Below are 23,522 nucleotides of genomic sequence, written 5' to 3' on the forward strand. Positions count from 1 at the left end.
CTTTGTTTGATTCAGTGTCGACATTTCAGAGATTTTGTTTTCTTTTTAAAAAAACAAATGCCATAAAAACATGGACTGCTGTAATAAATAACTGTTTATTTTAGTGATTTACAAAAATAATGTATCAACTGTTACAAAGTCAATCATGGCATTAGGGTGAGTTGAGAAGGACTGCATGATTTTTTTGATTTTATTTTTTGATCTTTAAGCAAAGATCTGGTCAAACCTGGAGTCTATTTCTGAGCATCCAATAAGCTAAAGAGGACAATGTCAGGAAGGTGACAGAAAAAGGTTGAACGACAGATGGTGATGGATGGAGATCAGGTTAAATTTTTTTTTTTTGCCACTGCCAGGGGTGAGCATATGCTGTATTGCCAGGCCACACAACAGCACAGTCTGCAGGCTCTGGGGAAAAGAGCAAAATGGAGGGAAGGGGAGGTGCGCTCAGCCCTGTCTGCCCCGAGGACCCCCATGTTTACGACGGCAAGACCCAAGCAGTGTCTCCAAAGCCATCTTCACAAATGCCTGGAAGTTATTGCTTCTCTCCCTTCGGCTGTCCTGCGAGGGGGTAAAACACAGACAGATACCTTCACTGGGGACACAGCACTTCATTTCACCCCTATGTGCCACATGTAGGGGATTTCATATGCTGCTCCAATCTGTCAAAATCAAGTCTGCACAAAATAAATGTCTTTTCTAATTATTATTAATATTTTTCTTTAAATAATATAGTTAATATAAATGCTTACCTCCTTGCTTCTTGTTATCATCTCCTTTCTGATCACCTTTCTTCGGCTGCTCTTTAGGACTCTGAGGTTGCTGTGAAATTAAAGTAAAACGAATAAACTCAAGCAGCACAAAATGCAGATTGAGACAAGAGTTAGAATAATAATGACATTCCTACCTTGGTAGTTGACTTCTTGTCCGACTTATTACCTGAAAATGGCACAAATATTCAGATTAGTTTTAAACATTTGGCAGCAAGGCCAACTTTTCTGTAGCTTTTGCTGATTTTATTGGACATGGAGCTCTGGTATGCAAATAAATTAAAATATATTTTTGTATTATTAGGGTTTTTTTGTTGCATGCTACTAACCTTTTGTTCCTGGCATTTTGGCTATCCTCCAGAGTCGATGGTGGGTTTTTTTTGAGAATGCAGTGCTTAATGTGGTGTTCAGCTCGGTCATTTATGGCCCGTGCTTGTGAATGGCTCTGTCACTGGGGCCCCTTCGAGAAAGAGCACCATGAACAAGCAAAGAGCCCCGTCAGCTTAGCAGCACGCCCTACAGCTCTGCAGGTCTTTGCTGAGCCAGGCGAAACCTCGGAGCTGACCTTGTAATACTGCCATTGTGAACCCACTGGAACCATGTGTTCACCTATTGTGCATGGCAAGAAAGTATTTTCATCATATTACAGGCAAAGTGATCATGTTTTTTTTTTTTATTATTGTTGTTATTTTCGGCTAAGTCATGGATCACACTTCCTCCCACATTGATAGAAGGTAACACTTTGTCCTTAGAAATTTAAATGTTTCTGCTACATATTGTTACACTGAATTGGCCTCCAGCCTTGTCAGCACTTTAGGAGTGGATGGTTTTGGCAGGGATCATTAAGTTATACTCAGATTTGCAATGCTTTGCATTTTCTGTGTGGACTAGTAAAATATTGCTGATATTAATCAATTGATTATTTTGCTTCTCAGCAGGTCAAAGTGATCACCATAATGCAACCAAACCATGCATAGTTTTTTCCTATAAGTAAACAAATATAAAGCCCTAATATTTTATTGATTTCTGAATAAAAAAAAACCTATAGCCGTGTACTTAATGAGTTAATGGACTGTTAGATCTTTTGCACCTCAGTCGATCCATGGTCGGTTAATTATTTTGAATGTAACGTTAAATGTAAACGCTGTGAATCATCATCCGGATTCAGCAGCTCCACATCAGTGACTGGGCTGGTTACAGTGTGTCACGTGATTTGACAGAAAAAGCAGCGATGGAGAAAAGCTAAGGAAGGTGAGCGATTTCTAGCCGTATTTTACTGAGTTTCTTTGCTCTGTGATCACCAGTCATGTCTTATACGCTGTATTAAATTGTTAGCTCCTAGACTGTGTGTCTAAGCTGAAAATTGAACGGGAAAGTGTTTTTTATGAGCAGTAGTCGCATATGATGTTGTGGCTAACTTGCTAAATGACAGGCTAGCGCTAGTTTAGCTCGTCTGCTTACATTGTTTCGAGAAAATAAAAGCGGAAACCGTTCAGCAGATTATGTCGGTTCTCCTTACGGATTGTTTTCTAGTGTCAAACTCGCATTGCATAACATTTCAGTAACACAACCATTCATTTGCCATTAGAATTTGAATCATTGCTACCTTTGACGCTGAGGATGTGATGGTGGGGGTAATATTTCAGTTTTATCAGCGCATCATTAATACTAGCTTGTCTTTTTTCGACCTCATACAGTTGGTACATGCTATTTTTTTTTCCGTTAAAGTTGCTAATAATGTGAATTTTGTGTTGTGTCTTGTGACAGGTATCTGCCCTGGTAGTGGCTTCCTTTTTACCCAGAGTGCTTGTGGAATGGCAGCAGTTTGGCAGCAGGTGTTGGCAGTGGACGCAAGGTGAGACTCAGTCAGGCAGCTGGCTTTAATAGTCCAAACTGATGACGAAGCCATTCAGACATGTAATTGTATATGGATCATTTGTGAGTTATTGCCTGTGCTGTGTCATTTCTTTCCCCTTTTCCAGGTACAATGCTTACCGCACGCCTACCTTCCCACAGTTCCGAACTCAGTACATCCGCCGACGCAGCCAGCTGCTCAGAGAGAACGCCAAGTGTGGCTTTGAGCCAGGGCTGCGCAGGCAGTACCTGAAGCTGCGCAGTCAGCTGCTGGCCCTGCGCTACGGGCCCCTGTCTGAGCAGAGCAGCTTCAGGGCCAGCAGTGTGCGCAGCTCCCGCACCACACTGGACCGAATGGAGGTCAGACCCAAAGAAATAGAAAGGGCAGGAAAAGTAGAACAGGCGAGAGAGTAGGCGGGTGTGGTTGCACTAATTTGGGGGGAAAAGATTTTAAAATAACTTAAAGCTGGAAAGGAAGTTTAGGATATAAGAGCCATCTGGAAGGCTTAATGTGAGTTTTGATCAGTGAGCAACATAGCCAAGCAACACTTTGGTTGCCCGTTCATATTAAACTGAGCAGCTTGGTTGAAATTGCTGGCATTGCCCATGTAAGTGGGCAGTATCAGTAACTTGAAAATGCATGGTAATTTCAACAAGTTTTCAACATTTCGTGGTTGTTTTTGTTTCATGATTGTTTGAGGTCTTGAGTTCTTGCACTCACTCCTTTGAGGTTCTTTCTCTCTCTGCGGCCCCTTCTGCTCTCTGTCAGGACTTTGAGGAGGACCCCCGTGCCCAAGGGGCTCGTGGTCATCGCCGGTCTGTCAGTAGAGGCTCGTACCAGCTACAGGCCCAGATGAACAGAGCCGTCTACGATGAGAGGTACCCAGAAGAGTGCACTCAGAGACCAGCTCACATCCAGCATTTTGTCTCATTGCTTTAAGCAATTAAATTCATTTTTGATTTACTTCTGCTATGAGTAGATGCGTTAGTTTAGATTTACTGGCCGTAATTCTAGTTATGTGGCACTGAGTAATGACTGGATCTCTTATATTGAGTGGTCAGCTGTAGGCAAGGGTTGTGAGGTGTGTTTTATTGATTATGTGCTTACGTGACAGTTTTTATTTGTGACCTCAGGCCTCCGGGCAGTTTGGTGCCCACCTCAGTGGCAGAGGCCAGTCGTGCCATGGCAGGAGACACAACATTGAGTGAAAATTATGCTTTTGCTGGCATGCACCACATATTTGATCAACATGTCGACTCTGCTGGTAGGTAAATGGTTTTGAATTCATTATAATCAATGTGTATACACTGAAAATCTCCATGTATTCCACGCTTCTGTCCTCTTTTTGTTCTTTAAGTTCCACGTTTGCAGTTTGCCAATGATGACAAGCACCTCCTTGCTTGCTGCTCACTGGATGGCACTCTGTCCATTATGACACTCTCACCACCTCCTCCCAGTGTGAAGGTGACCCTAAAAGGTCATGGAGGTCCAGTTACAGACTTTGCCTGGTCTCTGAGCAATGACATCATTGTGTCGACATCGCTGGACGGAACACTCCGTATTTGGAATACAGAGGATGGCCGGTGCATCCGAGAGGTCAGAGACCCAGAATCCAGCGAGTTGCTCTGCTGCACCTTCCAACCCATGAATAATAACCTTACTGTGGTGAGTCCCATATTACATGTGATATAAAAAGATAATACCACAAAACAAAGAAAGTTGAACTGAAATAAAAGTTACTTTTGAAAATCACCTTGAATGAAAGACTAAAATGTGAAAGATGACTAAATAACCGAGGCTAATTGAGTACAGTGAACTCATTATCGTGTTCAAGAAGCCAGTTTGAGAGGATTTGAGTTTTTTAACATGGCGTGTTATCATCAGCTATCAGAAGACGGGTACACTGTTCATAAATGGATGGACATGGTCATCTACAATACTCAGGCTGTGGTGTTTAAACGAAGCTTAACCCTTTAGAACCTACCATAGAACCAAGTCCGCCAGAGCTTATTTTTATATTTTTACATGCTGTAGGGAGCAGTTCAAGTTGCTATACATCAATACAACCATTATAGCCCAAATTTTAATAATATCTATGCATTAAGTCCATAGTAACTACATAAATTGCAAATAAGTGCAATAAACTACAAAAAAAATTGAAAATCATTTTTTTACACATATTTCTAGTTAGAGAAATTTCTAGTTTCTAGTTATATACTGCAGGGAAAACGAAAAAATAAATATTATCATGCAAATTTGCAAAAAAAACAGCATGTGCATTATTATAAACTATTTCCAGCAGTACAATTTGAGTTTTAAGCATCCCAGAAACGATACAGAAAAGCATGAAGTCAAACATAAAAAACACCAGTGTAGGCTTATAAGGCCCTGAAGGTAAAAAACTAAATTTTCACAAAATTGATGCCACTTCCGGTTTCGGGCAGGTATTGGCGGATGTGTGATAGTTCGCGCTGACGTCTATTCCCACGTAGGAAGTGTTATGAACAGCTGATTGGATCAGCAAAGCCTGTTTCTGGAATATTATATTGTTGTTGCTGCAAGTGCTTTTTATGCAATCTTTGCAAAGCTATATGTGGAAGGAAACCTAGGACAAACTGATGGCATAAGTTGTAAGTACAACTCCTCCGGTTTCAAATGCAAAAAAAATTATTGCGCTAGCTTACGTGGTTCCAGTTCATTTAAAAATAGTTACGCAAAATGGAGCATGCCTGCTCCGATTGGTTTTAAAGGGTTAATTGGTGCTAAGTGGATCCAGTGTGGTGCTTCCATAGTTTAGCCTTTCTGATGCTTGGTTTGAACTTTAGCAGGTTGTCTTGACCAAGTCTGTATGCCTAAATACATTGAACTGATGCCATGTGATTTGTCTTAGCAAACAGTTGAAAAAGTGTGCCTAATAAAGTGGTTGCTGAGCATATATCCTTGGTTGCAGAGGATATAATTGATGTATTTTATTTTGCATTATTTTGCTTTAATGTGTATTGTTTGAAAGGATTAAAGGGATTAGTTGCTGAAAATATTACAATAAATGATGGCTTTCTTTGAAATTCCTAAAGGATCTTAAAGCAAGGTGGATGAATGACAGTCAATAATGTGTGAGTGTGTAGACTGGATGCATGTTCTCTTATTGGGTGATAAATATAACATTTAAAATTGAAATTCAAAATTTCAGGGGCTCGGACTTTAGTTGCAGGCTTCACATTGAATGTGCGTGCTAGTTTTTAGTTGTTGTTAAGATATGTTAAGACGAGACACTAGTTAAACCTGAACAATAACTGTGTAGTCCGTCACCAGATGTCTGCTTACACCTTTACTGTTTTCCGCATGCTTAAAGTCACACTTCAGTTATCCGACACTTTTGGTAAAGGCTGAAAGAAATTACCTTTCTGAGTAACCTCAAGGGACATTTACAGCTTTTATTTCCTTCAAACTTCATAGCGCGCTCTGAAATTAATTCATTGTCACATTTATTCCAGATGTTTCCCCTTTTGTGAGTAAAGTCTAAATTAAGCCTTTCATGCTGAGGCAATAACCTCCAAAGAGAACCCTTTTATCCCAGTCTCAATAACTAAATGAATACTTCCACTGTGCAGACATTGATTAAAATTTTAGAATGAAATGTCAGCCTTTGTGAAGTGGTAAATGTGACGGATAATTTGGATTTCACTTAGCTGTTTGATGACAAATACTTTAACGGATGTACAGAATGTAAGCTGAAAGACGTGTTGTCACAGCAGTGTCCATTTATGCCTCATTAAATATAACATGAGAAAGATAAATTTGGGTTTCGCAGGTTAAATTACAACAGAAAGAAATGGTGCACACTGTCAGTTTCTCCGTGTAGCGCTGTGGAATTATTAAAGGTCTTCATTCCCGGATCTGTGTTCCAGGTGGGAAACAGCAAGCACCACCTGCAGGTGGTGAACATCTCCACTGGGAAGAAGGTGAAGGGGGGCTCCAGTAAGCTGACAGGCCGCGTGCTGTCTCTCTCCTTTGATGCTCCAGGGAAGATCCTTTGGGCCGGTGATGACAGGGGGAGCATCTTCTCTTTCCTCTTTGACATGGCCACAGGTACACCTACCACATTTACATTTGGAAAAGGGCCACATTAGAAATTATAATGAGTTTTTCTCTGAAGAGTATGTCTGCTCTGGAGGGTCAGCAGCTGATCTGTTTCTGTCGGTCTTTGCTGCTTTTGTTCCTCCCGACCCAACCACAGGGAAGCTTACTAAAGCCAAGCGTCTGGTGGTGAGTGAAGGCAGCTCTATCTGCAGCATATCCGCTCGTTCCTGGATTAGCCGAGAGGCCAGAGACCCCTCGCTGCTGGTTAACGCCTGTGTCAATAAGCTTCTGCTGTACAGGTCAGTCTGCAAGATCAAGTCACTGTTAATTAATAAGCAGCTTTGTTTCCACTGTGCAGATTTTAAAGCTGTAACATGTTTACTTGTAATATCTGTTTGTGATTATGCTGTTATGCTGAATTTGACCAGTTATGACACCTTCACATTGGCAGGGTGGTAGACAACGAGGGAACACTACAGCTGAAGAGAAGCTTCCCCATCCAGCATGGATCCCAGCTCGTTCATAGCATCTTCTGCCCCCTCATGTCTTTCAGACAGGGGGCCTGTGTGGGTAAGAAGTCTCCCAGTGTTCCTGCTGTAATATTTGAATACAAAATTAGACCATAGTTTATATCCTGCTGCAGGCAATTCAGTGTAAAACACTGACCAAAATAGCATACCACTGCCTCTGGAATAAAACAACAAAAAAAAAAAAGACAATTTTTGAGAGAGAGAGTACTTTTCCTATGAAGTAAATTGCTAACATGAGACCAGCACGGTTGCAGTGAACCTGTTATGCTTTTATTTATTTTCTTAATTTTCCTTAATTTTAGATTTATGGAAGTTTATAGCAAAAATGAGCCGAGTTTAAAATATGCATGTCCAACCTCTGAAAGCCAGAAGCTCAGGCTATTTCATGTCTTAAAATAGATACTTTCACACATTTATTTAGAAGGTGCTTGCCAGCATTTAAGAGTTCAGTAGAATTTACCCATAAAATATGTGACAACATGAAAGAACTATCTGTGTTTTTGCTGTTTTTCCTGTTTTCAAGAAAAGCATGCAAAACACAGATAGTTCTGTAAATAAATGAAAATGAGCTCTAGTGCTAATCCTCCAGGGAAGTTGGTTTGTCAAGTCATTTGAGATTAGAATCAAAGGTATAATCAGTATTCAAGGAATATTCCAATATTTCCCTTGTGATGATCAACTAATATTTCTGCTCATCCTCACTCAGGCTTCATACTGCTCTAAATGCTTGGTTTAGTCAGGAGAAGAGCTCAAATGGCCTCAGAAAGTGGATGAACTGAGATTATTTTAAACTGTGACTCATCTAAAGCTACTCTGGTCATGTAAAGTCCAAGGACAGAAATATGGAGCCTGTGTGTGGATCCCCTTTTATAAACTATAATGCTGCTCAACCTCAAAGTCTGTCCTTGCTAGATTTAATGGTTTATTTTCGATCTATCAATCATTTTTAAGACTTGTTTTTATTATTAGGTTTGTGTCTCCAGGCAAACTACTGTTAGTTAACCTAATGATTCTTATTGGCCTGTTATTCTTATTATTTGTTGTTGTATATAGAAAAAGAAGATGGAAAGTATAAAGAGACTCTTAAAGATATAAAAGAAATGTTTGAATAAGTTCAGTTAAAATCAGTTGTGTTTATATAGCACCAAATGAGAGAACAGAGAAAACATCAACCATCAGACAATTCCCTTTGAGCAAGCACTTGGTGACAGTGGGAAGGAAAAACTCCCTTTTAACAGGAAGGAACCTCCAGCAGAACAAGGCTCAGGGAGTATAATTTTATTTTCAGGTGGTCATGCAACATCTGTCTGTTTAAATCTGTCAGCAAGCTAAGTCATCAACATTTATGAATAAGCTCAACCTTCATTAAGCGCTCTCCTTCGTGTATAGCCTGTGTTACTTTCTCTTCATGCTGGAAGTGGAAAATAAACAAGCTGTGTGTCCCCGTCCTCTTGTCAGGCGCAGTGTGTGACCACCTGTGCATTTCTGATTTCGCCCAGTATGCATTAGAGTGTGCAGATAATTCTGTGTTGATTCTACTTTCTGCTGGAAAGAGAAAAAAATATATAATATACATCCTGTTGTTGTCACAGTAATTAGTGTGCACCTTGCCTAGAGACAATCCCAAATTAAATCTTCTCAAGCTGTCCTTGTAATGTCTCCACGCCATTTCTTTTTGTGTTTCTCCCTCTGCTGCAGTGACTGGCAGCGAGGATGGCTGCGTCTACTTCTTCGATGTCGAGCGCAACACCAAGGCGATAGTAAACAAGCTGCAGGGTCATGGGGGTCCAGTGTTGGATGTCAGCTTCAACTGCGACGAGAGTTTACTTGCATCTGCTGATTCCACCGGCATGGTCATCATCTGGAGGCGTGAGCAAAAGTGACTGATCCACTAATGAAAAAAACCATGTTAAAAATTAAAAAAAAGCTTCCATCCACTGCATATAAAAAGCCTGCTGCTCCTTAACCGTCCAATAACAAGTCTTTAGATTTTCACTGGAATGTAACAGGCTGCGTCAAATGTTTAATGTAATGATACTCAAGTGCAATCAGAACGCCATGCTGTGTAGGTAGGGATGTCTTAGAAATTCATGGTGTGGGAGGTGGGCTGTGTGTGTCAGTGCTCCTACAGCTGCAGCTGAGAAATGGCTTTTTCTTTTTTTTTCTTTGGTTTGTAAAGAATGAACGAGCACTAATACCATGCATGTGTCATGGCTGACCTCAAGTTGGGTGGATACGACCTACTTCATGTGAAGAGAACACATAATTTTCCAAAAAAAACAAAACAAAAAACACTTTATATCACACTGACAGTCCCTCTGGCATAGATCTAGTTCACTATTTATGTAACTGTTATTCAATCAGTGTAATCAAGTGTAGTAAAATGGCCTTATTTGCTTTCAGTTGCTGTTTTGCATTTGAGACCATGTGCATGAAACTGAAATCCGGATCAGGCATATCAAATCATGACAAAAAAGATTAAAGGGTGTTTGTACTTAACCTGTATGTGTGTGCGTGTATACTCGGGTCAAGCTGGTTGCTGATTCATTTAATTTATTTCACAAATCCACAATAAACTATTGTAAATGTCAGTTGCCTTTGCTGCCTTTTTCATGGCATACATGGATCTCGGTATAATTGGAAACGGAAATGTGCATACCAGAGGTGCTCAGAGTAGTAAAGTGGTCAAACCTACAGTGTAGGAGAATATTAGTCATAGTGTGGGTCTTCAAGATCTACACTGGAACAGTCATTTCTGGTGTTCAGAGATGGTTTATTGTATATGGAGAGTAGGGCTGCCACGATTAGTCGACTAGTCACGATTACGTCGACTATCAAAATCGTCGACGACTGATTTAATAGTCGACGCGTCTTTTGAAGCTTTGTAAGATCCTGAAAAACGCAGGAATAAGTAGCAGGATTTAAGAGTGTAATAACGGACTGAAACAGAAGATGGCAGCACTGCATGTACAAGGATACCAGCTGCCGTTAAACCCCGAAGAAGAAGAAGCAGCGTCCCAGAATTCATAGCGCAGCCCAGCGCAGTTTCCAACAATGGTGGCAGCTAGTTAGTTTTAATATTGCTCTTATTATTCTTTCTGGGTCACAAAATAAACATTTAACATATTTTCAGGCGAGAATGTAGCTGTGTAAACCTCAAATATCTGCTCAGTTTATCAAGACACCGCATATTTTCAAAAGCGCTCCGACGTTTTCGGAGACGTCTGTTACCCACTAGCTCGATAGCTAGCCGGGGGCTAGGCTAACTAGAGCCGTGAGAACACCGGACTCCCGGCAAATCTTTTTCAAACCCACCGCCGTCTTTCGCTACTCAGGTTAAACATGATATATGAGTCACTTAGATAACTTAAAAATGTAATTGTTTGGCTTTTTTTAGTATTTCATTTGTTCCTGAGTAAATCGGTTTGGCTGAGATTAAAGTTATAGTTTTTACACAGCTGAATAAACGTCAAGCAGACAGCTGATCATCAGAAGTGTGAGATGCTGGAGAATTTACTCCGGTGTCCTGTTATATTTTAGATAGCAAGGAGTTTATTAAACTTCACCGAAACAATCTGCAAATTTCATTAAAATTTAATAAACTATCATCTTGTCTTTATTTTTAGTTAGCACATACCTTAAACAGTTAAAGCTGTAAGCTAATGATAGTTATATAAGAGCAGATGCTGCTGGTGCAATAAGCTGTACGTTTTACCTCCAATGGATGATGATCTGATTAGTCGACTAATCGCAAAAATAATCAGTGACTAGTTGACTATCAAAATAACCGTTTGTGGCAGCCCTAATGGAGAGCGGTAAATTCTTCTCTGGGTATAAAGGTCATCCTACCAACATGGTCTTAAAGACTAAAATATAACATAGTTCATCAATCTGGTGGCAAAATGCACTGGATAGATTGCTATTCAGTAAAAAGGACTAGATGTTACAGTCCCTGATAATGCATGGGGACTGTAACATCTTGTCCTTTTTACTGAATAGCAATCTATCCAGTGATCTTGACTTTTCTGATCTTGGTTGATTTTGCATTCTGCCTTAATGCTGAGTGAAATCGATCCCAGCAGGTGGCTGTCCCTCCCTGAGGGACGGCTGGTTCTGCCAGAGGTTTCTTCCTGTTAAAAGGGATTTTTTTCCCTTCTCACTGTCGCCAAGTGCTTGCTCCAACGGTGTTCTTTTCATTGTTGGGGTTTTCTGTTTTCTTTGTATTATTGTGGGGACTGTACTTTACAATATGAAGTGCCTTGAGGCGACTGGTGTTGTGATTTGACACAAATAAAACTGGATATTGAATTGAAATATCTCAAAAATCTCTATACCTTAAATATTTTGTATCACTTGTGGATGACTTTCACTTTGGTGATTGCCCTCTTTCTTTTGCTAATCTAATAAGAAATGTAATCAGATTCTTGATAACCATGGTTCCATATTTATAAGCCAATCCATTACATACACCTGGGCAACTAATTGTTAATGCAAATCTCTAACCAGCCAATCACAGGGCAGTAACACTTAGACACAGTCAAGCTGACATGCTGAAGTTCAAAACGTGTAACAAAATGGGGAAGAAAGATGATTCAAGCGACTTTGGACGTAATGTGGTTTTTTGTCCCAGATGGGTTGGTCTGGGTATTTCAGAAACTGCTGATCTGCTGGGTTTTTCCCACACAGCCATCTTTTATAGACAATCATGTGAGAAAGAGAAAATATCCAGTGAATGGCAGTTCTCTGGGTGAAAAAACCTGCTTTGAGTTGATAAAGGCAACAGTAACTCAAATAACAACACGTTACAACTGAGGTATGTAGAAGAGCACTGCTGAACACACACTACTTCTAACCTTGAAGTAGATGGCCTAGATAGCAGAAGACCACACTGGGTGGCACTCCTGTCAGCTCAGAATGGGAAACTGAGGCTACAATTTGCATAGCATTAACAAAATTGAGTAACAGAAGATTGCTAAAACATTGCCTGGTCTGATGAATCTCAATTGCTGTTGCAACTGGGCTCAGAACTGGGTGTAAACGGCATGAAAACATGGATCCACCCTGCCTTGTGTCAGTGGTTCAGGCTGCTGCAGGTGGTGGTCTGGTGTGGGGAATATTTTCTTGGCACACTTTGGGCCTCTTAGCAACAACTGAGCATTGTTTAAACAACACAGCGTGACAACACCGAGTTTTGCTGCTGTACTCATCTTCTGACGACTGCTTCCAGCAGCATAAAGCGCCATGTCACGAAGCCCAAACTGTCATAAACTGGTTTCACAGTCACCAGATCTCAATCCAATAGAGGACATCTGCCATGTAGTGGAACAGGAGATTCACACCATGGATGCACAGCTGACAAATCTACACTGTGATGCTATCATGTCAACGTGGACCAAAGTCTCTGAGGAAAGCTTCCAGCATCTCGTTGAATCTGTGCTACAAAGAATTAAGGCAGTTCTATAAGCAAACAAGTGGCCAGTGAGTGTATCTTGTTCCAGTTTGGCATCAAATTAAACACTAGAACTGCTGTCACTTTTTAATCTGATCACCATGTTAGCATGTTGATATTAGCAGTGAATTTGAAGCACTGCTGAGTACTGTTATTAGGGAAGTTCCTTTATGTAGGTTGTCACAAATTGCTCACATTATCAATATAGTGCTTTTGTCAATACTTCCTCTTTCTTTCTGATCCTTTAACTGATGTTATTCTTCTGAGCATCCTGTGAAACATTTATCACACTGATCTGTATCCCAAATACTTTTTTTTTAGTCACTCACTCACGACGGCTATATTTGGTGTGGGACATAATTATTTGATCCCCTGATGAATTTGTAAATTTGCTCACTTACAAAGAAATGAACTCCAGTTTTCATGGTAGCTTGATTTTGATTTTGATTTTTGGGGGGAGTCACAAGAAATCAACCAAAAATCCTCATTACGGAAAAAGTTCTAAACTGAATTTTTGGTTGATGTTCTGTTTCACTCCATTAAAATGAAACAACCATATAATTAGAGTCTGTTCATTTCTTTGTAAGTGAGCAAACTTACAAATTCAACACGAGATTAAATAATAATTTCCCCCTCTTTAGATGTACAACTTGAAGACTCATAATATTTAAGCTCCACTGAAAACAGTGTTTAGTGGAGTTAACTCGTCTTTTCTGAGGAAGTGTAGCAACACTTACAGGCCTTTGTTGGTTGTGTGAGGTCAGAGGACTGGTTAGAATGGCCTCACTGGCCATGGTGGTGTCACGCTTGTTGATTATTTTTGTGTGGCTAGTTTAACTAAACATTAGTTGCTTTTATTTTAATTTAGATAATGTTTCTAAAATTTAAATGGGTGAAAATATTATAGAATTTGCAGTAAAAAGAACTATTAGAAAAAATAATATTAAAATGACTGCACACCCCTGCATTGGAAATCACTGCGCTCACAAATTGTGACTGCAGTTTGCATTGCAGTCTCTACACAGTGCAGAGAAAAGAAAGAAATTACCAAGTGAAAAAGAGATTGAATTAAAGTAATTGAAAAGCACAGCGTTCAAAGGAACCTGTAGTTTCAAAATTTCCAGCACAGCACTTTCACACGATTACATTCTTCTCAAGGTTGGTAAGGAGTTTGCGACATGCAAGTTTGGATACACTGCAAGGAAGGAACGCCGGCTTTGTTTGAAGCAGCCATGATAGGTGCTGATCAAAAACAAACAAACAAAAAAAAAGAGAATTGTCTATGAGGTCAACACAAAACTTCACCCGCGTGACCACATGTTTTCTGATAGGACAGTGCAACAAGGCCTATGCAGCACTCTGCATCCTCAGAACGTACAGCGGGCGGGGGTGAGCTTTCACAAATGAGTAATACCGCCTATGTTGTTGTGAATCTTGGAGAGAAGTGGGAATAAAACTAAAAATAAGCGCTTAGATGAATCTTCAGCATCAGTTCTGGGGAGACAGAGAGGCACAGTTGGATGCAACCTGTTAAACCTGGACTATTTAGAGGGCGTTCACACAATTGATGCTGCTCACTATAGAACCATCCTTTTCATCAGCTTGAGCACAGCAATTAAGACAAAGGAAATTATCTCTCATTCAAATTTAAAATATAGGCTAATTGTTTATCAAGACATTACATAACCACACAGTGACTGGATTTCAATCATGTCCTAATTACAACAATGAAGTATTTTTCTTCCAAGCCATCCATTTTCTTTTAACGTGTCAGAAGCACTTCTGTTGCATAAGGCTTGCTGTACATGTGGAATCTGTATGAGCTGGGGTTTTTTTTACACTACATTGATGTTTCTTATCCTGCAGAGGAGTTAACCATAAAGTATATCCAAAATTATTTTCTATGATCGTATGTCTACTATTCGTTTAGGATCCTGATACTTGTAGAGATATTGATCCAAATATCTTAACATGAGCACTAATTCTGCCTATTTTAAAATATAAAATCTTTTGAGGGATTAGATACCCCTTAAAACCCTTTCTGCAGTTTGCACAAAAGATTCAACAGCTGCCACTTGAAAACGGTAGGTGAAAGAAAAAGCTACTTTTAATTTACATAATTTATACAGCGGCCGTTTTTTCAGTTTTCTGCTGTATTAATTGTTATCTCTTAGAATACACCATACAATCTAACCAATACAGAAATACTAATGATTATGAAATTACTGCAACCCATCATATCCAGAGGTTACTCCTGTGCATGACCATTAGTATAAAAGAAAATAACACAGTATTCCACTTTCAAATGGATCCATTTCATTCATTCAGTTGAGTACACTTTGAACCTTAAAGATTAGCTTCGTCTGGTATAAACAATAGTTTATTGTGACCTTATGAACATCCTAGAGTTGCATAACGTGACCTTTGGTTTTATTGCAGGAATGTTTCATTATTCAAAAAGGCCAGTTAGGTTTTTCCTTATTTTCTGCATTTATGCACTGTTACAATAGAAGACGCTCATATTAGCGTCAAGGATAGGGGTAGCATATTTGCAAGTAATGTCTGTGATCCAAAAGCTCAGGCTTCAACTGATCTAAATGCTCTCTTTCTTACATTTCTGCTACCTTTGGCTCTCTGTGATGTCACCAAGATGATGAACCAAGTATAAGATAAATAGGGATTATTTCTAACACTAAATCATTCAAAGCTTCTCCAGAAGCGGCTTTGAATAAACATATGGAGGTGGAAATGAGCATTTAAGCTGCCTTTTTATGAAGCATCATCCACATCATCATTCACTGATGCACTTTATGGGCCTATCAGGTGTTTTCAGTCCCATTTTGAGTTACAAACCCTCTCTGGCATTAAAACTGTGCACCAGGAGCTTCATGGTTTTTGGTTTTCGTGGCTGAGAAGCTCCTGCAGGTGTGACGTGTAGGTGGGCTGGTACTTTTGTCCATATATTTTATGTTTTCAGTTCTTTTTTTTGTGTGACACCTGTCTCCACAGGTCTGAAATGCTACTGGAGAAGAAAATCACAAAATTTTTTGACTGTATAGTGATTGTTGATCAGTGCTCAGTGGAGGGGGTGACTTTTTCATTTCATCCAGTGAAGTGTACAATGATAGACCGATGTGTCATAAATTCAGCTTTTTTGTATGTGTTCGAGAACAACAATGGACACAGGGTGCAATTTGTGCTGCACAAACTGTTAAGTGGCCTATTTTGTGTAAAGTGCTGTCCACTGGGCCCGTGTCGCAATCGAGACAGGTCATAAATCAGAATGCATCAAAAGTAGAGTCTTTATTGATGAGTGGGCAAAAGAACCAACTCAGTTAAACTGTACAGTTACAGAATATCATCTCGCGAGGGAATGCCAGACGTAAAAATTATGGACCTCTGTTCACTTTTCACTTTTTCTTTCCATAACAACATCTGTACAAGTTGTAATCCCCAGTTTTGAATCTATGAAATGCAGTGGAATGCATGCTTAGTACAGTATGCTGTGCAAGTGTCCACATTTAAAAAAAATTGACTGCACGTGTATATCTATGCCTAACATATCGTAGGTCAGACATTTGTGTCACATGAATTGTAATTTGGAGAGACAATTCATTGTATTCATTGCCAGTTTTCATACACCACACAGATTGGGGGTCGTATACAACCTGAAGATGTTTGGATTTTGAACATACTGTGATCCAGACACTCAAGTGCTGGCTTTAATGTTCGGGGGTGGGGGGGGGGATATAAGATGGCACGGTAACATTCAAGTTTCATTCAAATTAAGTGCCACTTCATTTTCTCTTTTTTTTTGTATTCTGGTGAGAGCAAAACAGCACTTTAAAACATTCCCAAGATCGTCATTTGCAAATAAATGTACACTTCCTAATGGTTTTTTTTTTTTTTCCAAATAACGTAATATACATCATCATTCAAGTCATTAAATCCTATGGCCTGTTTTCAATGTACAACTGTTGTTTTCTAATTATTCTGTCTCCCTTTTTTTCATTATCCATCTGTATTTCACAATTGCTTGCACATTAGCATTAAAAATCCAGCTTAAAAATCCATTTGAAGGATAAATTTCCATATGATGAGATTGCTCAATTTTCCATGATTTTGAGACCACAAGATGAGGCTGCTTTCATATTGACTCAGTGTTACTGGAACCTTTTCTATCATCATTATTTCTTTCTGTCTCCTTCCACTTCCCTCTGCATTTTTTTTTCTTTCTGCCTTTTTTTTTTTCTTTTTCACACACATACACACAAATGCTCTATAAAAACACACAAACAGGAATATAGATTCCTGTACTGTCTATACAATATGAAATCAAGTCATATTTCAAAATAGTGTCATCTGCTTAACATGTATTGTTTACAAATAAAGGAAAACAGGCAATTTTTTTTTTATGATACAAAGAAACCTGACACGCCCTAAATCAAGTCCAAAAAAATCAAGCATGTTAGGGGCTTCTGGGATCACAACAGCTATTTAAATGTATCCAAGGTTATTGAGTCCACTTGATATTCTGCAGTCTCTTTTTGAAATACATGAAAAGGCGTCCAGGGTGGTCTATCAATCCATTTAGACCCTTTGAGTTCCTTGATGTGTTTCAGAGTTAGTAACGCTCTGATCATCACTTTCTATTCACAGTCCACGGCACATTTCTTCAAGGATTTCAAGCCTCTCTGTGTCTGTTTTGTGCCTTATGTGACACAGAAACGCATTCTCAGCTGAAAGCTCTGGGGCGTGTCCCTCTGAAATAAGGCAACGTTATTTTAAAATGGCATCTGACACACTTAGCTGGAGCGGTGATTGTTGTGATCTTTCCAATTTATTAATTATATAGTCCGTCATCAGCGGTGCACACCCTTAAAGTGTTACCAGGGCGTTTCTACTGCCCTATCCAAACCTTTGCAACTCACACATTTTTTCACATATAAACATTCTTCAGATATCGGCACTGTGCCTGCATTTGTTAGCAAAATTTGGATTTTGTTGTGCAAAACAACAAAACAGACACTGACACTTAAGCAAGGTGCATTGCAACCCTTCTGCTCTCCAAATTACCCCTTAAAACGTGAAACATCCCCCTCTTTAGGCTCATTTTTAATCTCACATGATGCAGTAGGCCTCATCCTGGGGCAGGTGTTGTTTAGTCCTCCAGTAAGTAGGCAGATGAGCTCTCAGCACTTTCCTCAGGTCCTCGTTCAGCAGGAGGCAGAAGATGGGGTTCACTCCGGCCTGGGCGAAGCTCATCCACACTGTGATGGAAAGGTACCTATGAGGGATGGTGCAGGACTTTACGAACACCCTCCAGAAGCACGCCACGATGTACGGTGCCCAGAGGACCAGAAAGAGCAGGGTGATGGTGTAGAACATCCTGCCCAGCCTCCTCTCTGATCGCACCTCCTCCATCCCGAGCAGCCGCCGGTGCTGATTGTGTAAATTTTGCCTGATGCCCAACAGAGTAGGTGGCATGGGACCACGACCGAACCCTGCGATCCAGTTAGCTGCAGCTTGACCTGTGGCCCCGGGACCGTGGAAGGTCCAGTTCTGGCTGATAGCAGGCACCAGCTGGACAGGTTTCATCTTGCGGTGCCTGTATTCAAACAGCAGCAGCTTGGCGTAGAAGCCATGAGTAGCCAGGACCACCACAGCCAGCATGAGCATGAAACCCAGGGTGTCGTTGGTCTTCAGGTAGCGGTGTTCAAAAATGCACTGATCCTCATCACGAATGAACTTATAAGTCCCCACGTCAAAGACGGGTGGGAACGCCATGGCGACTGCCAGAGTCCACACCATGCATATGATGGCGGCACAGGTCCAGATGGTCATGCGTTTGGCGTAAAATCGGTGGTGGGCAATGGCAAGGTAGCGAGTGACAGCCACACAAAACAGCATGAAGGCAGCGTGAAAGCAAAACAGCACAGCCATAAAAGCCACAACTTTACAACTCAAGGCACTGTAAGTCCAGGCCGAGCTGTTGTGGACGGAAACCAGCACAAAGGGGAAGCAGGCAGCAGAGCGAACTGCATCGGCCAGGCACAGGTCCAGAAGAAAGAAATAGGGAGCCTTGTGAAGCGTCCTGTCTCGCAGGACCAGCAGGGAGACCAAGAGGTTGCCTACAAGACTGACACAGATGATCAACCCCAAGAAGACCAGCTTAAAGTAGGCAGACACATCTGTGGCAGAGATTCCTCCATTGTTGTTGCTGCTGTCACTGCTGCTGCCGCCCCTTGCTAGTCCACTCTGAGAGGCCAGCACAGCCAGCAAACTGCCAGGGCCGTCGATGGCAAAGCTCTGGTTAGCCATTCTTTCCCCTTCCACAAGAGCCTGCCTGGTTTGGGCCCCTTTAAAAACAGTACAGATCCTCCTACAGCCGTCGTCTCCCACGGCTCTCTCGTCTTTACAAGGAGAGGCCGAAAGGATCTTTTCTACAAGACAGAATCATCTTTCCTCTTTGTCCACAACCTCGCCACCTGCGAACAGAGACACACACACATTTTGAGGAACGAAAAACAGCACGTCTGACCTGCTCGTTAGGTCGAACACGCTCGCCACTAAATTGAAGCAAAGCTTACATTTAAACACAGTGAATATAGAAGTGCTGTGTTGGGCAACACAGTGGAAATATCTGCCTTCCTGTTTCTCTAAGGCTGGGATCAGATCAGCAGCTCTACAGCATGCCAGCTCCTTGGCTCTCTCAGTAATTACCTTGCTCGTTGCTAAGATACAACAGCTCACATACTTTGTGCAAGTGTGGGTGTTTGAGTGAATGCATGGGGGTGTACGGTGGGGGGTGGGCTGGAGCAGACACAGTACAACCGACACTGGGCATGTCCAACAAACAGGGATGTTGTAAATGAGCAAAGAACATTTTCTGCTTTCTCTCTGCATGCGTGTATGCGTGACAGTCGGTTAAAGAGCAGAGGGTGTAATCAGTATCATTCAAAGCACATAACAAATATAATGGCAGAGCACGGAGCCATTTGGGTTTTTACCGAAGGCCTGTGTGTGTGTGTGTGTGTGTGTGTGTGTGTGTGTGTGTGTGTGTGAAATGTGTTATGTTACTCAACAGGGTGATAAAACCACTGTTGCCATCACCACGGGCAGACCTCAGTGTTGAAGCAAGGAAACGTAAACCTTATTCTGGGAATGAAAAATCAAATATAAACCAAATCTGAGACCTGCAAACTCATTTGTGGGTAGAGGATGATAACAATACTCAGTCGTGCTGCTTGTATGGGTGGGCCTTGTCTATGTAGGCCATGACACCCAATACGATTTGCCATAACTGTAAGCTTGTTTTCTTTTCTTTATTCTTTTTTCAATCATAGCAGCTCTCTGCCACCTTGACAAATATCATTTCACCTGATTAAATGGCTGCCATGGCAGCTAGGCCTGAAACACAGGGTGGAGTGAAAAACACATGAACAGGTGTCAAAATCACCATCATTTTTTTTTTTATTGTGTGTGTGTGGGTGTATGTGTGTGTGTGACTGAGAGAGAGAGAGCGATAAAGAGATGGAAAGAGAGGGGGAGAGAGATAATAACCTACCTTTCATCCCTTCATTTTTGCATCCTTTCTTTCCTCACGGTAAAAAAAAAAAAAAAAAAAAAAAAAACAACAAAAAAGGGATCCCAGTCGCTTTGCTTCAGTGTTCGTTAAATGGAGAGAAAAGCACATAATAAAGCTGCATGGTCTTGCTGTGTGATCTCAGGCTCAAACAACACCTGTTATGCATAAATCCATCGCGAGGAAAGCGAACTGAGCAACATTTAATAAACATAAGACGGGCAGAGGCTACCTAATAATCAACAGCTGATCAAAAAAAAAAATCCAGGATGAGGACTGATGTAAAGCCACATTTAAAAGATATGCATACAAAAAACACTCTCTCACACACACACAAAAAAAATCCACCGCCACCCTTTTACATTTTCATGGAGAAGAAGGTGCTCATTTGGTGTCTGAATATCATCCGAGAAAACAGATTTTATGTTGCATCACGTCGAGGATGGGTTTCCAGAAGCCTAGAAACACACGCGGTGGAAAAATAACATATCTTGCTCTGTTCATATATCCAAATGATGTCAGATTTTCAATGCTTATAATAACCCACCCACAAACGTTAGAGAGGAAAAAAAGATCGCGCATCCCCTAAATGAATCGTCTTGGCGTTTATATTGACTAGTGGCACCAGGACAATTAGTCCACACAGACAACAGCCGCGATACGTCTCTTTTCCCCATCTTTCGGCGTAAAAGGCGATGTATTTACCCTGAACTGTTATTATGCAGTCTTTGTTTTGCTGTCCAGCGAAGGTGGACTACATCTTAATGGTCCAAAATAAAAGCCTCCGTGGCAGAACAAATACATGATTTTTGGACAAATCCAGCGACGGCACAGAGGGCTTCACATCGCAGACGCTGCCGAAATCAAATGGAAAAAAAAAATAGGAAAAACAAAAACAAAAACAGCACGGCTGGATTAGGCGAATTATTCCTGAATAATCCCAATTATGGCTGCTTGCAAGGAGGCAGCTCGCACATTCGCGGAAACCGTCGGTTTTATTCGGAGAGAGAGAGAGCGGGAGGGAGAGAGAGAGAGGGGGAGGGAGGCAGGGAGGGAAGGAGGGAGGGAGACAGAGGCGGACCTGTGCAGTACTGTGGGCCCAATAACTTGAAAGTGATGTTCTCTGAATGACGTGCCAGTTTTGTCCAGTATGGGTGCACTGAGGAGCTCCACCTGTCAACTAGCTACGTCTTACACTGGTGCTCCTGTCCTCGGTGACAAACTGGGTTGACTGGAACACATGGGCCTGACGGGGTCCAAGGAATTCTGGGGGCTCTGGAAGAATATTGGGCCTCCTTTTTGAAAGTGGAAAAACATCTCATTTAAAGTTCTGCAAGAACCTAAAAACATCACCAGAACGAGCACACACAATTGATTCGAGGTGCCTTATATTTTAAGGCAAAAATCCTACAATAATACAAAATAAACAGATGAAACTCCAGCAATCATATGACCCCCTTTGAGCAAGCACTTTGGCGACAGTGGGAAGGAAAAACTCCCTTTTAATAAGAAGAAACCTCCAGCAGAACGAGACTCAGGGAGGGACAGCCATCTGCCATCTGGGGTGAAAACAATGGACACCAGGGGCATAATTTCCAGGGGGGTTAGGGGGGTTATGATCCCCCCAATAATCAGATTTTAATGCATTTTCCTCCATTTACAATGGACCAAAAGTAATTAGACAAATTATCATAATTTTAAATACAAGGACTGTTTTAATAATTGATGGAAAATAATTTCCAGTCAAGAACTGTCTGAAGTACAGAATCCATGAATATCACCTAATGCATCATATCCTCCTGGATCTGCCAGGCTTTTACTGCGGTTTCTGGTTGTTTGCGCTCCTAGTTTTATTTTTAGGAGCTGAAAATCATGCTCTATTGTATGGAAGCTTGAAATTGCCACTCATGAGTTAAAATTTTGGCTGTTATGTCAAAATTTTGAGTCAGGTATTGCAAAAGTTCAACTTACTAACTCAAATGTCTGAGAAAGGTTTTAAACTGAAGTTTCAGTCATAGCTGGTGCCACCCCATACCCCCTTCTGGATACACCTCTGTTTACGAAATATCTGCAGTTAAAAATATATGCTCGACTACGGCTGGGAAAAAACACGTTTCACCATTATTTATTTATTTTTTATTATTAACAAGAGTTCTCACTCTGGGATGCACAGTTTAACATGTTAGTTAGTTTTACTAATGTATATTCTGCTTTTTTGTTTCTACATCATTCATGGTAATGATGAGCTACTTAGGTTTAAGTTTTAAAAAAAGAGTTTTACATGTTACTGCATGAAATCTAATTATCTGTCTTTAGGACCTTGTTAGCATTACTGTTTGAATATAAATATACAAATAAATAATTTGATTATCATTAATACAACAATTTGAGTTTTTAGCCTCACAATGAGTGTCCCAGATTTTATTGTGAAATCAACTGCCCTTTGAAAATGGTAACACGCTAACCAGCCAAACTATGTAAGCTGATTATACTAAATGTGAAATACATGTCAAATATTTTTGACATAAAACCTTTAATTTATATTACTTTATTTAGTTGTATTACAAAACAAACAAAATCAACAGGTTAAAACCATGTGAAATACCCCAGTGTTTAAAGAAAAGTGCATCAGCTAAAACAAAATAGGAATTAAATTATGAAGGCAAAGCTAGCTAATATTATAATGAGCTTTAATCTAACGCAGCATGTAGATGAATGTAATCAGAAGCTTCAGTTTGTCATTTCAAACATATAAACAGAACTAAATGTTCACCAGGCACAAACAGTGCTTAGTTGAACATTGACAGCAGCGCAATGCTGAGGTTAGATATTTAACTGATAGTTTGTGTTTCCAAACGTAAAACATTAAGGCCACCTGAAGGTCACAAAAGGCCTTCTGTTTCTTTCTGGCAATGGCAGATGCCATAAGATGCCATCATCTGTTACAGAATAAAGTTCTGGGTCTTTGAACACCAGTGTACAAGTAAACCAAAGCCGAATGAAAATGATAAATTAGAATTTTTGTATCCATTTAATGAGGCTTATTAACTTTCTTTGATATTAAACAGAGGTGACATGAAATACAGTTATTATAAGTGTTAGGATCATGGATCCTTTGGTTGAAAAGAAGCTCAAATGTTTTCACAACACTGATGCATGATATTAAAAAGCCTTCTGAAGGACAACAGTCAATAATAATGACAACTATATATTAGAGGCTCACAGCTTTAGGCGTACAGCCTAAAAATAAGTGCAC

General features: G+C 40.5%; 2 protein-coding genes and 1 long non-coding RNA gene across 4 annotated transcripts; 1 reads left to right on the plus strand and 2 right to left on the minus strand.

Annotated features, from left to right (window-relative positions):
* Positions 1 to 65: 65 nt before the first annotated feature.
* LOC309697651 lies at positions 66 to 2,527 on the minus strand. Of its 2 annotated transcripts, none has more exons than XR_014273884.1 (5): positions 2,374 to 2,527; positions 1,097 to 1,227; positions 905 to 936; positions 750 to 819; positions 66 to 558 (listed from the first exon to the last, which is right to left on the minus strand). It is a non-coding gene; the product is annotated as an uncharacterized lncRNA (long non-coding RNA). The 2 variants fall into 2 exon arrangements; XR_014273885.1 differs by having other exon boundaries at positions 1,097 to 1,376.
* wdr13 (WD repeat domain 13) lies at positions 1,917 to 9,823 on the plus strand. The gene is made up of 10 exons (XM_082519720.1): positions 1,917 to 2,018; positions 2,535 to 2,622; positions 2,750 to 2,981; positions 3,391 to 3,500; positions 3,756 to 3,886; positions 3,980 to 4,287; positions 6,531 to 6,711; positions 6,860 to 7,001; positions 7,154 to 7,272; positions 8,931 to 9,823. The coding sequence occupies exons 2-10, from the start codon at positions 2,582 to 2,584 to the stop codon at positions 9,113 to 9,115; spliced, it is 1,449 nt and encodes a 482-aa protein (XP_082375846.1). The 5' UTR covers positions 1,917 to 2,018; positions 2,535 to 2,581; the 3' UTR covers positions 9,116 to 9,823.
* Positions 9,824 to 15,938: 6,115 nt separating this feature from the next.
* On the minus strand, positions 15,939 to 21,252 carry LOC309697647 (putative G-protein coupled receptor 173). Its single transcript, XM_082519726.1, has 2 exons — positions 20,249 to 21,252; positions 15,939 to 19,169 (listed from the first exon to the last, which is right to left on the minus strand). Exon 2 carries the CDS (start codon positions 19,000 to 19,002, stop codon positions 17,803 to 17,805), a length of 1,200 nt encoding a protein of 399 aa, XP_082375852.1. The 5' UTR covers positions 19,003 to 19,169; positions 20,249 to 21,252; the 3' UTR covers positions 15,939 to 17,802.
* Positions 21,253 to 23,522: the final 2,270 nt, after the last annotated feature.

This window comes from Aulonocara stuartgranti (assembly GCF_965226115.1).
Source record: "Aulonocara stuartgranti genome assembly, chromosome: 20".
NCBI classification, from domain to species: domain Eukaryota; kingdom Metazoa; phylum Chordata; class Actinopteri; order Cichliformes; family Cichlidae; genus Aulonocara; species Aulonocara stuartgranti.